At 33.0% G+C, this 17,185-nt stretch overlaps 2 protein-coding genes and 2 long non-coding RNA genes across 15 annotated transcripts; 1 reads left to right on the plus strand and 3 right to left on the minus strand.

Moving 5' to 3' along the window:
- Window positions 1-8: 8 nt before the first annotated feature.
- LOC107931099 (uncharacterized) lies at window positions 9-4,670 on the minus strand. 5 transcript variants are annotated; one of them, XR_005922070.1, is made up of 4 exons: window positions 2,715-4,267; window positions 2,548-2,629; window positions 1,021-1,126; window positions 9-671 (listed from the first exon to the last, which is right to left on the minus strand). It is a non-coding gene; the product is annotated as an uncharacterized lncRNA (long non-coding RNA). The 5 variants fall into 5 exon arrangements; XR_005922067.1 differs by lacking the exon at window positions 9-671 and adding an exon at window positions 4,294-4,670 and having other exon boundaries at window positions 735-1,126; window positions 2,715-3,398; XR_005922069.1 differs by lacking the exon at window positions 9-671 and adding an exon at window positions 1,895-1,986 and having other exon boundaries at window positions 735-1,126; window positions 2,715-4,278.
- Window positions 4,671-8,769: 4,099 nt separating this feature from the next.
- Window positions 8,770-9,790, minus strand: LOC107931005 (uncharacterized). Of its 3 annotated transcripts, none has more exons than XR_001693101.2 (3): window positions 9,667-9,790; window positions 9,371-9,547; window positions 8,770-9,157 (listed from the first exon to the last, which is right to left on the minus strand). XR_001693101.2 is itself a non-coding variant. In XM_016862783.2 (2 exons), exons 1-2 carry the CDS (start codon window positions 9,536-9,538, stop codon window positions 8,921-8,923), a joined length of 405 nt encoding a protein of 134 aa, XP_016718272.1. In that variant the 5' UTR covers window positions 9,539-9,653; the 3' UTR covers window positions 8,770-8,920. The 3 variants fall into 3 exon arrangements, 1 of the variants encoding a protein (XP_016718272.1); XR_005922161.1 differs by having other exon boundaries at window positions 9,371-9,581; window positions 9,667-9,705; XM_016862783.2 differs by lacking the exon at window positions 9,667-9,790 and having other exon boundaries at window positions 9,371-9,653.
- A 212-nt stretch (window positions 9,791-10,002) lies between these two features.
- LOC107931080 (uncharacterized) lies at window positions 10,003-12,487 on the plus strand. 2 transcript variants are annotated; one of them, XR_005922162.1, is made up of 4 exons: window positions 10,003-10,339; window positions 10,639-11,566; window positions 11,882-11,949; window positions 12,184-12,487. It is a non-coding gene; the product is annotated as an uncharacterized lncRNA (long non-coding RNA). The 2 variants fall into 2 exon arrangements; XR_001693107.2 differs by having other exon boundaries at window positions 10,085-10,339; window positions 11,526-11,566.
- Window positions 12,488-14,482: 1,995 nt separating this feature from the next.
- Window positions 14,483-17,168, minus strand: LOC107931065 (uncharacterized). 5 transcript variants are annotated; one of them, XR_005922164.1, is made up of 6 exons: window positions 16,923-17,141; window positions 16,684-16,801; window positions 16,040-16,125; window positions 15,190-15,287; window positions 15,023-15,094; window positions 14,483-14,882 (listed from the first exon to the last, which is right to left on the minus strand). XR_005922164.1 is itself a non-coding variant. In XM_016862862.2 (5 exons), exons 3-5 carry the CDS (start codon window positions 16,056-16,058, stop codon window positions 14,909-14,911), a joined length of 303 nt encoding a protein of 100 aa, XP_016718351.1. In that variant the 5' UTR covers window positions 16,059-16,125; window positions 16,684-16,801; window positions 16,923-17,168; the 3' UTR covers window positions 14,889-14,908. The 5 variants fall into 5 exon arrangements, 2 of the variants coding, with proteins under 2 accessions (XP_016718351.1, XP_016718344.1); XR_005922163.1 differs by having other exon boundaries at window positions 15,023-15,287; window positions 16,923-17,125; XR_005922165.1 differs by lacking the exon at window positions 16,923-17,141 and having other exon boundaries at window positions 15,195-15,287; window positions 16,684-16,916.
- Window positions 17,169-17,185: the final 17 nt, after the last annotated feature.

Raw genomic sequence — 17,185 nt, forward strand, 5'->3', positions numbered from 1 at the left:
AAGGAAAATATTTGAAAAGAATGGAAAAAACAGTAGTTAAGAAAGGAGAAAGGAACGTTTAGGGTTTAGGTAGATAATAGATCAAACCTTTTCTATCCCAACAGCGGAGTGGATTTTTTTGTGATCAAATAAAAATCAAACGGCAAAATTGAGTTGAAACAACTGACTAACGAACATTAGAATTCATCCAGTTCGATAGTTTGGAGCGAAAAAGGCAGTCAGAGGACCATATGAGTGCACCAACACTCGGTATATGTGACACGCACGCATCTTATATGGGTATGTTTGACTTTTTTCTTTTGGTAAGTTTTTCTCTATATTCACCCAACTCTTCATTTTGCCTAAATAACTATCATGTCTGAATTCATCTCCAACACATGCTCAGACATGGGCATCGAGATATAGTCCTCCAAAAGTCCTCCAAATACATGCGATCCTAGAAAAAACTGAAAATACTCAGGTCAGATGCCTATGTCCAATACTTACACCGAAGTCCGAGTAACATAACCTTTCATGTATTTGGAGGGTCATAAGCTATACCCACGTCCAGGAAAGTCTTGAACATGGATACTTTAAGAAAAATGAAAATTAAAGCAACTCAGGATGATAGTTTTTAATTTGCTTTATTCAGTTTGGTCAATTCCACAGGCTGCTAGACTCGTCACCATATTCTGCAGAAAGCATTATCAGCATAACCCTATCGTCAAACGAATTCCCTGATAAGCAGAACCATGTTTAACCTTGAATGTACATTTAACAGAATTTTAACAATTTATACAAAGGCACAATTGCTTAAACAATTTCACTAGAAATGAAGTATGTGGTCCTACTTGAACTTTAGGCATTATATCCATAAAAGAAATATGGGTATCACGTTAAACTGGCATCTAAAATCCCCATTTATCTCAAGTTTTAGGGCATTAAAGAATGAATTTAAGCCATGGGAGAGTGCATAACAACATAAAGCATTAACAAGGAATCTGCAGAATTCAACTTTAGTTTCACAAAAATTGCCATCACCTCATAAAATCTCTTCAACTCCGTGTATGCCAAGCTGATCCTTATGAATGAAAATACTATTAATTTAATAGGATTGGGGCTTGAAGATATCCGCTTTTGAATTCCACTGCAAGGTAATCCAAAAATATTTTAAAAGCACCATTTAGAATCAAATAGTTTCCCTTCACAATGAGTTTAACCAGAGATCTGTCATAGCAGTATAATTAGCATTTAATTTGGATAATTTAAACATGAAGATCAATCCAACATACAGAATGAGAAAGAGAACATTTATCACAAAAGAAAGTTATTTTGATTAATCGGAGTAAGTAAAATCTTTAATCAACTAATCATGCATGGCTCAACCATCTAGAATTAATCTAAAATTAAAATGTGTAACTCTCGTATCTAAAAAATGAACATCAATACTAGGGGTAAAAACCAGATACATGTGCCCATAAGTCACTTGGATTCGGCTACAAATAAAACTCAAATCAATTCAGTCATTGTCAAGTTGAACTCAAGCTTGATAACCTTAATCGGATTTGGCAAAGAGAACGGAAAAAAAACTCAAATTAATTCAAGTGAAAAGCATGTATCAAAAACTAAAAAACAGAGATGTTCCCATAAAAAAAACATAGTTAGGGGGAATGCATAAATCATAAAAAACAGAAACAGAGGAGAAAACTTAGGATTTGTACCTCGCAAAAGTACAGAGGAAACAAACAAAAAGAACAAACAGATCGAGATCAATAGATTTGAAACACGAAACGAAACAGTGATGTCTAAACCTGAAAACCAAAAACCATAAAATAGAAATGAAAAGGAAAAAGACAAAACAAAACAAAGACAAAGGCAAAGAAATGAAAACGCAAACCCAAGTAAAGATTCATACCCGAAATCAGTCTCCGAAAAAGCAACCAAAAAGAAACAGACAGACCCATATCGATAGATTTCAAACACAGAGCAAAACAGTGAATTGTAAACCTGAAAACCAAAATCCCCATTTATGTTTTATTTTTTTCTTTACATTTTATTAACTGCTTACGAAAACTCTCTTAAACTCACTTTAATACCAAAGCACATACATAGATCCTTTCCTTTGATCCAATTAAGGAACTTAGCAAGAAAAGATAGTACCAGCATAACATGTTTACTTTTCAATTGATCTCAAACACATTTTTCCCCAATATCCTGTCTTTTAAAAAGTAGATTTCTAGCTAGTTACTTGGAGTCAGGTGCGAGCCTTATAAACGGATATGTATCCAATGTACGTGTGTTCAATTTTTTTAAGCTTTTCCATGCATTTGGAATGTTTTTGTAGGGACATATCCCTGTATCCAAGTCTGTCTAAGCATCAGACGCGTGTACTACAAGAAAAAATAAGAGCAGGAGCAACAGAGATTACCGATATATAACTATTAGTTCTCTTTTTAAGAATTTATTCACATTGCTTAGGAGAAATCACATGTTCTATCAGGGGTAGCATGGAAGAAAGAGAATAGTTTCAGTTGAATATTATAATAGAAAGACCTACAGCTGTCTTACATTATAATAAGGTTGTCAACCAGCAACGCAAGGTGAATGTTTCTATTAAACCATGTCCATTCTGCACTTCCAGACCAATTGTCTGCACATACGAGCCATCATAAAATAAGAGATAAATTGACTAGTAACCTTTTCATTTGAAAACTAAAAACATATTAGCATCTAACCTCATAAAACTTTTCAATATGCGTTGGCAAACTTCCACCTCCGCTTTTGGCAGTCTAGAGGATGATAGAAAATAATCAATAAAACCCAGAACAGAAATACTAGAAATGCTGAACAAAGAAAAATAAAAGGAACATTCCAACAAGGATCTTTGCACATGAAAGGAAAAATAATAATATGGGTTCCTCTTCTTTTTCTCCTTTGTAAGGTTTCTTATTTTTCAATTGCAATACACTACGTTCTATGACACAGGTGAGAGTGTCAAATACGGGTATGTAAGCAACACTGATATGTTTAATTTTGCGTATGCTTTTCCATATATTTGAAGGCTCAGCTAATATCCCCAAACAATGTCCAGTGATATGTCAAACACAAGTGTCAGACCCAAGTACTTCAAGAAAAGAAAAATGAAAGAGTTGGCGAAACATAGACTATACATGCAGGTTTTATTGATTGATAAATAGAGTTCACTCTGAAGCTGGAAGAAAATTTTTCAATAACAAGTTTATGTAGCTAATATATCAAACCTTTTGTATCCCAATAGCAGAGCGGATTTTTTTGTAGACAAACTTTGTTGATAAGACATGCAATGGCCACAATATTGTAGCAATAGTTTTAGACCATAAGTAGTCGAACATGGATACAATATGTGAAGGTTCCTCCGAATTTCTTGTTAGGCATAGTCCCTATTGATCAAATAAAAATCAAAGGGCAAAACTGAGTTGAAACATCTGACTAACAAACATTAGAATTCAACCAGTTTGATAGTTTGGAGTGAAAAAAACAGTCAAAGGACCATATGAGTGCACCAACACTCAGTACATGTTACTTGGACTCAAGTGGGTGTGAGTAGAGGCACGCATCTTATATGGGTATGTTTGACTTTTTTTTTCGTAAGTTTTTCACTATATTTTAACCCAACTCTTCATTTTGCTTAAATAACTACTGTGTCTGAATTCATCTCCAACACATGCTCGGACATGGGCATTGAGATATGGTCCTCCAAAAGTCCTCCAAATACATGCAATCCTAGAAATAACTGAAAATACTCAAGTCAGATGCCTATGTCCAACACGTACACCCAAGTCCGAGTAACATAACCTTTTCATGTATTTGGAGGGTCATATGCTATACCCACGGCCGGGAATGTGTTGAACACGGATACTTCAAGAAAAATGAAAATTAAAGAAACATTGTTTTTAATTTACTTTATTCAGTTTGGTCGATTCCACAGACTGCGAGACTAGTCACCATATTATGCAGAAAGCGTTATCAGCATAACCCTATTGTCAAACGAATTCCCTGATAAGTAGAACCATGTTTAACCCGTACATTTAACAGAATTTTAACAATTTATACAAAGGCACAATTGCTTAAACAATTTCACTAGAAATGAAGTTATGTGGTCTTAGTTGAACTTTAAGCATTATGTCCATAAAAGAAATATGGGTATCAGGTTAAACTGGCATCTAATCCCCATTTATCTCAAGTTTTAGGGCAATAATTAATTAATTTAAGCCATGGGAGAGTGCATATGAACATTAAAATTGAAAAGAAAAGATATTGGGATAAGAACATTACCGTGCAATACGATGAAGGGAATACCGTGTCTATTTGGGATAAGAATCAACATAATAGAGATTGACTGCAAAAGAGAGGCCATTGCTGGTGAAATCTTGCAGAGCCAGAGTTTCTTTCTTTCCCAAAGCATCCAACAAGAACAACCACAAAGACATTCATAGATTTGAAAAGACGAACTGAAACAATATTTCCTAGGGCTGAAAACCCAAAATCTATGGATGAAGCAAGTGATTTCCATATCAGAAAAAAAAAACAGAAAAGATTGAGAAGGAAGAGAAGAAAACGGATGAGAGAGGAAAATTTTGAATAGAAAGAGATGGTGAAGAATTGGCAAAGTGAAGGAGAGAGGATTTAAATTTCCAACGATGGAAGAAGATTTGAAAAGACTATTTATTTTTAAAATAATACTATTTACCATATCAAATATATAAACAGTTAAAAAAGAAGGTGAATAGCAGAGAGAAGCCTAAAATTTAAGATGTTAATTGGGCATTTTAAACTAATAAGAAGAGGAGTATTGATTTAATTTATTTTTCCACTAATGTTCAATATGATTTAAATAATATTTTTTATTCGCTCAATAAATATAATTTTTTTAATAATATTTAAAATTATTGTGATACATATTATTTTATTAAATAAGCTTCTAATTTTATTGAAGATTACAGGTTATTTTCAAACCAGGATATCTTAAAATACCTAGTATTCCAGTCTGTTCCAATATGGCCTAACTCCGAACAAGCCAATTCGAGGATAGGAATTTCCTAAATCGGCTAATCACATGGCGGATAGCCATTTTGAAGATTTTCTTAAAATGAGAAAAACATATTTATGTACGCTTTAAAAATCAAAGATAGAGTAGAGAGTTTTGTATCATAAAAAAATTATGATTTGAGTTTATATTTGTTAGTTTTTAGAAACATATCTTAGTAATAAAATCTTATAAATACCACTCAAAGTTTTGAAAGAAAATGACAATAACAAAAAAATAATATGAAAAACAAAGGAAATATACAAACATAGTAACTATAAACTAACAAGAAGGACAACAACACCGACACCTACATCCAATGATTTAAAACGACAAGTTGTGTATCGTTTATAAACAAAATCGAACCCGACAATATCAAACAAAACTGGGCACTAAAAACCCTAAACATGAAACTAAATCACCTGAAAAAAACCAAAAAAAATAGAAACGGACAAAAAGGTTCCAAAACCACAACCAAAATAGTTGCAAATCGGTCAAAAAATCGACACAAAAAAATGAGGACATACTTAACTAAAATTGAAATAATACCAAACCATAACCGATGTACGCAAACCAAATCGAAACGAACCATACCAACTTGACACGAAACCAATCAAACCACTAAAATCGAGCTGATACAAACTGAGCACAAGAAAGATCAAGTTCATTAACCATTAAAACAATACCAAAATCTCAAGCACCAACACCTAAAACCTGACCCTAAAAAGAAACCCAATATCACAAACAACAAGACCAATACTTACAACTCAAAAAAGAAGCCATTATTATAACAACTCGTTTCCAGTGGTATCAGAAATGGTGGTTTGAGGCCACAAATCCAACGAATAAGTTCCTAAATATTATTAGTTAATATTTTCAAGCCGAATATGGTTTTAAAAAAGGTTTTTGATATGATAATTTATGTTATTCAAATGATTAATTAAATTCAAGTGGTAAGACCTTAAGGCCAAGTGATTTTAGAAAATGAAGTATCGGGACTTCGTTTCTATAAATCGAGTCGTAAATATTTTTATAAATATTATAAAGGTCATATTAAAATTTCGTTGAAAATTTTTAATGTTTCGATAGCTAATTAATTAAAAAAAACTAAATTGTAAAGATAAAATTTAATAGCCATAACATTATTTGTATCTAATGAATATAAATGCATGAAATGATGGCCTAAAGTAGTAATTCAACCAGTTTAGAGGATAGTGGATGAACATGATTTGGCATTTGGTGAAATTTGGTTGAGTTTTTAAGGGTAAAATGGTAATTAGTCAATTAAATTAAGTTAAATTAAATAAAACCAAAATGTTTTACCATCATTCACATTTTCTTCTTCACTGAATTGAAAAAGGAGAAGAAGTCATTCTTAAGCTTTAAGGTTCGGCCATGGTGAAAGCTAACATGATCAAGACCGAGTGGAAAATCAAAGAAAATTAAAAATTACCAAAATATCCCTATACTTTGTCATTTTTGTAATTTAACCAAGTAAATTCGTATGAATTGAATTTCGTATAATGCTGATTAAATTAAATGTTAGTATATGATTCTATTGTTATTGAATCAATCTATATATATTATTACGCAATTTATCTTGTCAAGAAACGATGGAAATTCAACGACATAAGACAACTATAGAGCCCCGTTTGGACCTTAGAAATATATAGGATACAAATGATATGTCATTAGTTTTACCATATTTTGGGTGCTAGTCCTAAATGTCCTACCGATTGCTGAGTTCTGACATGTGTTGCGGATACTCGACAATTGGTGTGAAGAGCACAATGTAGCTACGTTCTGACCGACAGCTTGTGTAAGCACACCCAAGTTATCATGTTTCGGATGTTGGTCTTAAATTTCCTACCGATGGCTGAAGTCCGGCATTAGTTGCGGATACTCGATAGCTTGTGTAAGCAGCATCGTGTAGCTTACATTCCGACCGACAGCTTGTGTGAGTAGACTCATTTTACAGTTCATGTCAACTACGACTATATGTTTATCACACTTTGTGTAAGCTTTCCCGTATATTCGATATTATTTTAAGTGGTTCAATGGGTATAAAAAGGGAAGGAATGGTAAGTATTCAAATCACTTATGTCATGAATTTATGACAATGAATGAAAAGGTAATGTTCAATGAAAGTATGTTTACGCTCATGAAATTGAAGATTTCAAATGATGTTGTTCATGTATATGACTTACTTATGCTATTTCAAGTGATTTATGAGTTGATACTATAACATGAGTTGTGGACGATACTTAGGCTTGTGCCAAGCTTATGATTGGATTATATCATGATTAGTCTTAATGAAATACATTGAAACGATAAGTGTTTAATTGGTAATATGCTTATGTATATGAAAAAGGGTATAAATTAAAGCATGTAATTTCTTATGAAATGGTTTATCATAAACCCTAAACCATGTAAAATTCAACAAGATAAACTATAATACCAGGAAAATAAGAGAGAAAAATGGGTGAGACGAGAGAAATTTGACCTAAAAAATTTTAGTTGAAAAAGAGAAGCTGTACCAACAAGGTAAACGATGACAGAATAAGTGGAAAATTATCATGAGTTAAAAATTTCCTTTCTAAAATCAATTAAAGAAATATATATTAAGATGTTCAGAAAATAGAATGTTGGCAGATGGCACATCATGCTATCATTCTTCAGGGTGATTCCAAAACGAAGAAAAAAAAGGTACCTAGGTAGCATAAGATAACGGTACAATCGTCACTGTAATGGCTCTAGACAATGAAACCTAGATAACTAAGACTGCTAGGAGATAAACAGTAATTTAATATCTTCCTTAACAACTGAACCTTGGCCTGGTGAAGAAGGGATTCACCAAAAATATGCCAATGGAAGCATAAAATCTAAGACTTGAACACAGGTGCCAACAACATAATAAAACAAAATGCAGTCACGGATGACTCTGACCGGGAAATTGAAAAAGGATATTGAACCTCCAGACAAGTTCTACTGAAAAAGGAAATTGAAATGAAAACCTAACTGAACTCAAGCATTATGGGACTTTGTTCCTTGACCTCCATAAGATGTCTCAAGCACGAATCTAACGGTTTATTGCACATATAATATGCCGCATATTTTGCAAGTCATGCTATATAGTTCTTGATTCATTACAGACAACTTATACATCCGAACATTTCAAGATAAGAAACCACAAAGTAAAGTTCCTCACCAATATCCTCCAAGGTTGAAGGTTCAGTCTCTGTACTCCTACTCTTATCTCCATTGGATTTACCTTCAGTCCCATCATCCTTCTTATAATTGTTTGGTCTAAGAGGACCAATATCCCTTACCCAACTTGCAGCATAAAGCCTAGAGGCCTCCTTCAAGACCTAAAGAAGGATGACAGGTTTTTACTACTTATATACTAAAAATAAATGCCTCTTATTCCCTAAAGCATAGGCAAATAATAGGTTCTTGAGCATTGTTTGACATTCAAGTGGTTAAGTTAACCATCAAGTAAGCAGAACAGAAGATAAAAGTCATTTGATCATTTCAATATCCCAATGATCTAATTTCCACCCTGATCTCCAGCTAGCATCTGTGAAATTTCAAATTTCCATTATGCTTCTTTAAAATTTGTTCAATGGAACAAAAGCGAAAAAAAAAATTCTTAATAAATTCTTAGCTCTTTTACTTTGTTTTCCATTTTTTTATAGAGCCATCTGAATGGCAGAAATGATGATAAGTAATCGAACTTGGAATTTGTACATTAAAATCGAAAATATAAGGGAAGAAGAGGGTAAAGTTTCCACAACATGACAACAGAACAATTGTATTACACTATTGCAAAAAACAGTACATGTGATGGTATTGCAGCCAGCACAAGCGTGCTACAACCTAACCTGAAGACGACTTTGGACTAGAAGTATCGACAGAAAAACTAGTTGTAGAAGTTGAGGAATTATGGACAGCTCTTGTGTGGCTGATGCTTGGTTTAGTGAACCAAGTTGTATACAGAAATTGTTTGTGAGGCCCCACATGGTTGCATATTAGCCTAATCTTTTGTCTCCCTCTCATCCATCTCAGCACGATCTTCATGTACCTCTTGCTTGTAAGTCCTCTCAATCCAACCTCCTGAACTCATAAACACATTTCTACTCCATTATGTCGAGCACAGGCAAGTAAAGCGTGAAAAAAACAATAATGCATGGAATTCAAGATCCTAAAATTATGCAACGATAAAACTGCACTGCCCTTACTTCACTCTTGGGCTTGGCTTAATTAGATGTGGAAACAACAAATATAGATACACAATGAATACAGATTATAGTCTACTAAACAACTGACCTTGACTCGTTCCCAAGTATCACCGACGGTGAGGGGCCCATGCTCCTTGAGAATGTCAAAGATGACTCTGGCTATGGTCTGCGTTTGCTCTGGCGACGTTTTCAACTCGATTGGCTTCATTTTCGGCTTGGGTTTCGTTGAAAAGTACCGAATCATACTCCCAAACATATTGTCTCCCTAAATTTATAGTAGTTGAGTAGATGAGGATGAACTGTGTTTTATTTCATTTAAAACAAACTATAACAAGTTTAGTAATTGAGAGAACAAAAAGGAAAACAGATCGAAAAAAGGCATACCTTCTCTCCCTTTACTACTGATCGCCAATAATTCAAATAACAAAAGACCGAAAAATATCCAAATAATTATAATCAAAAACATAAAACCCCGAAACAGGATATTCCGGGAATGGGATATACCCAATCCGGGTTACACCTTTATGGGACACCACCGAACCGGGCTATCCATCGAATGGGATATCCCTGAGTGGAATAAGCATGACAGGTACACCGGTCCAGACAAGAAAAAAATCTGAACCGGCCACTAAAACTCTTAAACCAGAGGCTAAAAATTGTGACCCGGAATGAGAAAATACAGTCTATCCCGGGAATAGATTATTCCGAAAAGGTATATGACAGGAATAAAGTCGGAGCAGAATAAGGCCCCGTTCTTCATTGCGTTTTAAATGGACTTTTGCCTTAAAAAGTCCTTTTCCCTTAAAAGGAACGCAGAACGGCCTCCATCTGCTTTCAAAATTCACCATCTAAAACGTCATTTTCTCCAGATGGAGAAGCTGAAAATTTCACCATCTAAAAAGCTTGAAGTGCTTTTGGTTGATAAATGACCAAAATAACCTATCTTCTCCCCCTTGGAAAAACGTTCTTTCCTCTGCTGTGAAAGTTCTATACCCATTTTTTTCACATTTTCGCTGTGAAAGCTCCTTCCTGTTCTTTGTTCCTCTTCCGCAGTTGAGTACGTTTTCTTCTTCTTCTCTTTAGTTATTAGTTATGCTTTGTTTTTATATACTTTTTAATTCTGGCTTTTGTGCCTCTTTTGCTTTACTGTTTTGTGCCTCTACTGCTGCTTTGCTCTGCCTCTTTTGTTTTGTGCCTCTTTTGCTCGCTTTGTAACTCTTCCAAACTATTTTAGTTGATAAGAATAGAAGAAATATAGACTAAATCAAAATTCTATCCAAATTTCATATCGTTGCTGAATTTTCTGTATCTTTTGTATTTGAAAGTTCTGATGATGTTCTTTTTAATTGTTTCTAGGGTTTAGCTTTACGATAAGATACCATGGCTGTGTTTCATTTTGGTTGAAGTTATCGTCGATTGTATTATTCCTACTTACCATCACTTATAGCGGGAAAGCAGTTTCTGATGTAGGGTAGATTTGTAGAAGCCTTCCTGCTTATAGAATACAGCTTTTTAAGGTTTACAGTAGGAACTTAGGGACAGGGATAGGAATCCAAAGAGGGTCGGATATCGGAGGAAGATTGCTAGAATTTTCTGAAGCATTGGAATGACAAGGAAATAAACTCATGGTTTTACCCTTGTGCTGTGAATCATCCCCTGAAGCATCATAGTAGTAGTCGAGAGAAGAAAGTAGAAATATGACAATGGAATTTCCATGAATTTATAGTAAACTCAAGACAACATAATTCCTAACTAATTGTCTGACTCTAAACTCAAAGATAGACTCAATAGACCACTTTTTTTTTCCTGTTCTTGGAAGCAAAGTTACAGAATGACTGAGAGCTGTCCACAAAGCAGAGAGAGCTTATCTGCATTGTTGACTCATAATCAGAAAACCCTGCTCTGTATTGATATATTTATTATTAATTCATTGTTCTATCAAAGAATATTCATTCATGCTAAAGAGAAGAGAAACAAAAGGCTGCCTGACGTTTTCATACATGTGTTCCAATTTCTCCTTTTCTTTTGTTTCAAGTTCTGGACCTAAGTGTAAGTTCCTACAAGAGGAGCAAGCAGATCCTTCCACAGACCACTCATAATCTTATGAGTTGATCAAAAATCGGTCATGCTTACAAAATGCAATATTCTAATATCTTATATTATAATTAATGCATACATACACATATATATATAATAGAGTGCAAGTTTTTTTTCCCCTTAACTTCTTTATGTTCATTTTATAGGGTGTTGCTGTTGCACTGCCTGTTTATTTTGCTACACAGAGGTGAGAGTTTATTGAGACACCAGTCTTGAAATTCGGGGTTCAAAGTTGACAATCAAATGGTTAGAAAGTAGGGATTTCCAAACTTGTAGGTGGTAGCTCTGAATTTATTTGGCACAGTGTGTGAGAATTAATACTTAATGATAGGACAATAATCGTGGAATAATGGCTTGCTCATCTATTACTAGCTGATTTTCGTCTATTCTAGTCATGATAGCTGGATTAATTTGCCTGTTATGGTGCAGGTGTTAGCGTAAATGAACTTGAACTATTTGTATGACGAAACTGTTAACTGTTTGGTTTTGTATTGTTTGTCAGCAAGTGGCAGGCATTCAAGTTGGCAACTCTTTCTGGTTTTGCGGAGCCGCTCGGCGTTGTAATTGTTGGTAAGCGAATAGTAAAATTTAAAGATAAAAATTCTTTTGAAGAAGTTAAATGTTCATTTCTAACAGAAATGTAACATCGGTTATGAGCACTGCACATCCTCTTTCTTCTTTTGTGAATCGGGAATGGTTTTCTTTTTTGTTGAATATAGTTTGCATTTAGGTTGAATTTATAGCCTATTTGCTTTCAAGATTTCGGATTATCTTTGTTGATTTATCTTTGTTCTTACACTGCAGCTTATCTGTTCCTGAGCAGCATAAGTCCCGAAATTCTTGAGGGCTTGTTAGGATCAGGTTTGTCGTACCATCAATCCCGAAGTACATGAGCTTGTAACCTCTTTCCATATGAACAAAAAGATGTTGTAAATTCCTGAACCAAGATGTTTTATTTTAGTTGATTTCTCTGATAATTTTAGCCAAACTATGAGATGTCTTAAAAGCAAAAAGGATGAACAGCCCCAGTTTGCAATGTACATAATTTGTTTCCTTGTAACAACATGAACATTGAAAATGGGAAAAAAGAGAGGGGGTTACAAATAAATTTATGGATATTGTACTTTTATATACTTGACTGTTTAATTTCCTTACAAACCTCATTTTTATTTCTTTAACAAGGTGCAAATTCAGAATTGTTATATCTGATTTTTTATTGAATCTGTCATCTCTAATTGGCACTTTTTTTTTTATTAGTATAGTTATGCAAGGTTAAAATATGCTATAAGTACTTGCACTCTTAGTAAATTAAGAATTTAGTCCTTATGCTTTTATTTTCAAGAATTCAGATTTCAAAATTTTAGTTCAGTTGTTAACACTATTAATTGTAATTGTTAAATTGGTTAGTGTGATCTTTTTTAAATAAAAAAGGTCCCCTTTAATAACAATGTAATTAAAAATGTTTCAATTAACTTGAATTTAACAAAAATAATTTTTATAAGATTAAGAATTTAACTAAAATTTAAAATTTTAAAAAAAATTAAATTTTAATCATATGCCAATTTAAATTTTAAAAGGTTCCAAGTTAATGCTCAAATGCAGATTATATTTTACCTAAGTCATTCGATTTTGAGGTATTTTTTATCTAAATCATTCGATTTTAAGGATTTAGCTTTTCTTTGTCAAAATGTTAAATAGATCGAGTCGTTTAATAAATTTCGAAACACTTGTTTGGCTATTGAAAGGTTGAGTTCCCATACTATTGACCCTAACACCATGTTCATAACAAATCACTTTTTCTTGTTATTGTGCTTTGATTGCTGTTTGTTAAAACAAGTCGATTGGGAAATGAAATGAAACTACCGAATTCCATGCAATTTCATCCATTTGTTTACTTGGCCAAATTAGAAATGGATTCTTTTTTACAAATAATTTTTATAATAATACAATTTTGTCAATATCTAATTACAAATATTTAATTTTTATATTTAAATTTTTAAATATAGTTTATATATTCTAATTAAATTTTATAAATAATTAATATTAATTACTAAGAAATATTTACAATTAATATTATATATTAAAATATTAGCAATAAGTTATAATAAATTATTTTTTATATTTTTGTTAAAATATCGTAATATTAACTAATTTGAACATTATTTAAATACATATTTGTTACTTTATAATATCATGTCTAAAATGGACATTTTATTCTTCAAAAGTACTTTTTGACAACAATACCAAACACTCAAAATTTTCAAAAGCACTTCTCAAAAGCAATGAAGAACTGACCCTAAGAAAGTAAATTAACAACAGTAGGACAGTTAAAATTTTATACCGGATAAAAAATTCTTTACGACTACGCAGAAAAATCCAAAGCATTATGTCCAAATAACATAAAAGCAGGTTCAGATTGCGATAATGCAACGTTAAATCTTCATAACACAATTTTTTATCTTAATATTTAGTTTAATTAAAATGTAGTAGTTTAAAAGTTTTTTTTAATATATTAGCTGGGACATTGCAGAGTATAGAATTTTCTTTCCAGTTATGTTATAATATTAAAATCAAGTGCTTATTTAAAATCCAGCCTACACTAGGTTCACAGGGGACTAGCCCCTAAAATTTTGAAGCTCCCTAGCTTGTGGTATCCCATTTCAAATTGGAATACTTACATGTTTGGGCCCCCTATTCCAAAAAGTGAACATTTTCTATTTTTCCCTCTTGAATTTTTTGAACTTCCTTAAATACCATACATTTTTTAAATAGGGTAAATTTATATTTAGTCCCTCTTAATTTTTTACCCTTTAAAAAATTTATAATTTGATATAATAAATTTAGTGATACATTTGGTTAATAGTTCATCAATCATTATTAGCTTAATTTTATCTATCTACCTTTCCAACCAATCAAATACATATCAACATTAACTATTGAATTACAATATTTAACAGAAATTATATATTTACATGATTTACATTCTATAATCATATATAATCTTTTTCTTTGCAAATTGGGGTTTGGGGTTTTAGTATTACTAATTATGACAATAATAGACCTTCCTTGAAGGATTTAAGCTCTATTTTAACCCATCGCAAGATTTGGAACAATAAATTTTTACTTATATTTGAAACATCATATCTTGTAAAGCTTGAGTGTTCATGATAATACTACCATTCATAGGAAGAACAAACAATTTAACAGTGAGTTGAAAGAGATAAGGAAATTGTAGGGATCTACTGTAAAAAGAAATGACATGGAGGCCATCACAGACATTTTCGTCGAGATGAAAACTAACACAAGAAAAATATGAATAATGATTAACCAAAATACTAAACATACAGAAACATCGAGCACTGACCAGGCTCAGAGACGGCGGGATGATTTCTCATCTGAGCTAGCAGAAAAACTTGGACATAAATATATTGGCATTGACGTATTCGAAGAAAGAACTTCAGAAGCCTTATGATATGTGGTCATTGATTGATCGCGGATAAAATCTGATGATAGAGAAAACAATAGACAGTTAAACTTTCGGCATTACCAAGTTCTGATGGGCAACAATAGTGTAATTATACAGAAACCCGACAGGCGAAGAAGAAAATATGAATATTGTTAAAGTAGAAATATAAGACGGAACTGGTTGAAGATGATAAGATGCCTTATCACCGAAAATGCGAAAAACATCCAGTCCCATAGCTTTGTCGAGTTCCTAACAAAAGGTAAAAACACGATTCAGTAGGCACACAAACAACATCAGCAAAAAGGAAAATAAGTCTCAGGTCTTGGTTTTCAAGTGGAAATAACATCACTGATATTCAATGCATCTGGGGAGCTATCGAGATCAGAGATAAATTTTTGAAGGTGTTCATCCTTCAAGGCTTCACAGACTGCATTGGAAGAAGCTGCATCAGAGAACATTGAGATGTAAATAGTAGTGTGAAGCAAATTAACCAGATTTGGCATCAAGACAGCTTGTCTAAAGGTTCTCTGGCTCTAACATCATGTAGATAATGAGAACATTTTGATCATACAAGCTAGTTATCTTAAGCTGGAAGGCATTTAAGCTTCTACCATACAACTCAGTCTAATGTACATTGAGCCCCTGGGAATCAATTTATCTGATGTGGAAAAATGCTTTGGGACCTGACATAAAACTTCATGCAGACCAAATATAGCTAAAAGCAATACAATCGGCCTACTATAAAATGCAAAAAATAATCTACCACAAGTCCACCACAATACCCTCGGAATATCCTTTTAACACATTACAACCTTTGAATCATCTATAACCATCATCAATATATTGAGCTCTAAGATATCTCCATGAGATTTCAGTATTTCTCCCATGGATACATTGAATTCTTATCGAAAGCAAAAGATCTACTGGCAATTCCAATTTATGCAGTCATTTTCATGACACTATATTTCCAAGTTAATTACAAATCTTGTGACAAAGATTTTCTTCATACATTTTGCATTTTATTGCACTTGGATATCTTGATTGGGTTGCTAAATATCAATGAGATACCAGTGCATAAATTATAATAAGGAGTGGATTCTTTTTCAAACATTTGCTCAAGTGACGTACTTCCTCCCACTTTAAGGAGGATTTTACTAAAGATATCCAAGCTACGATTAGATTAAAAATATATACCAATAGCTTGCATTTGCATTATTGTAGCACTTCACTTGGGTCATCAACTTCTAGTTTTCGTTCCACCTGAAATCCAGGATTAGCACCTAAAAGAAACAAAAGAAACATCATTTGAATTTTGAAGGTCTCCAGGAAAAGAAAGGGGGATTTGATTAAGTTCTTGATATTAACACACCATGATGACAAAAAATTAATTTGCACGTATGAGAATGACATTTCATGAAACTAAGCTCTGAGTAGTGATTATCTCCACAAAACTCATCGTGAAGCAACATATCAAGCATGCAAATGTAAAACATGTTTCTTTGCCCAGGCTTTAAAATCATAAAGGCCCTCACTTGGTTAGATACAACCAAAATCATTTGTTTTTAGAAGAAATGGTAGCTGTTAAAAGCCTTTATGAAGGTTCTTAAAAAAATGTTACTAGATGTCGAAGCTCGTAATATTAGCACATATGAAAAGGAAACATGAATAAGATTCAAATGTTGAAGCAGACTATTCACTAGGAAAACAAAACATTAAAAGACGACTTTCCTATCAGATCTTCTGAAAAACTTCAAATAAGCATATATCTAAAGATAAACATCAAACACTACTTTCGAATTTTTAAATCACCAGAAAACTTTCAGTTAATGAATACTTACCAAATCTTCCCAGGTGATTCTGGCTTGACATTGGGGGTCACTGCATTGTCAGTGGACTCTGGCTTTACACTAGTTGTTACAGCACTATCGATGGACCCTCAATTCACACTGTGGGATCCTGCATTATTCACAGACTTGCATTAGTTTTTAAATTTGGCCATTCTGAAACCACAGAGCAAAGGCCAACTTCAGCTAGAAAACATAGGTAAAACCCCTTAGCTCTGTTAGTTTCTGTTAACCTGAGCTTGAGTGGAAATACACATTGGTTAAATTCGCAGTGGGTTTCCAATGACATAAAGCTCAGTATGGATTACTGAACAGACCAGAAAAGCAAAGTATTTTAAATTTTATTAAATTCACATCTGCGGGACCGGTTCTGGGCAAAGTGATTTTATTAAAAATTTGATTTTGGGGAGTTGATGACTGAAACTTTTGTTCACGTTAAGTTGATAATAAACAAAACTATTATACAATTGTTAATTTTTTTATGATTTTTAAATTT

The sequence above is a fragment of the Gossypium hirsutum genome, chromosome D12, assembly GCF_007990345.1.
Source record: "Gossypium hirsutum isolate 1008001.06 chromosome D12, Gossypium_hirsutum_v2.1, whole genome shotgun sequence".
Taxonomy (NCBI): domain Eukaryota; kingdom Viridiplantae; phylum Streptophyta; class Magnoliopsida; order Malvales; family Malvaceae; genus Gossypium; species Gossypium hirsutum.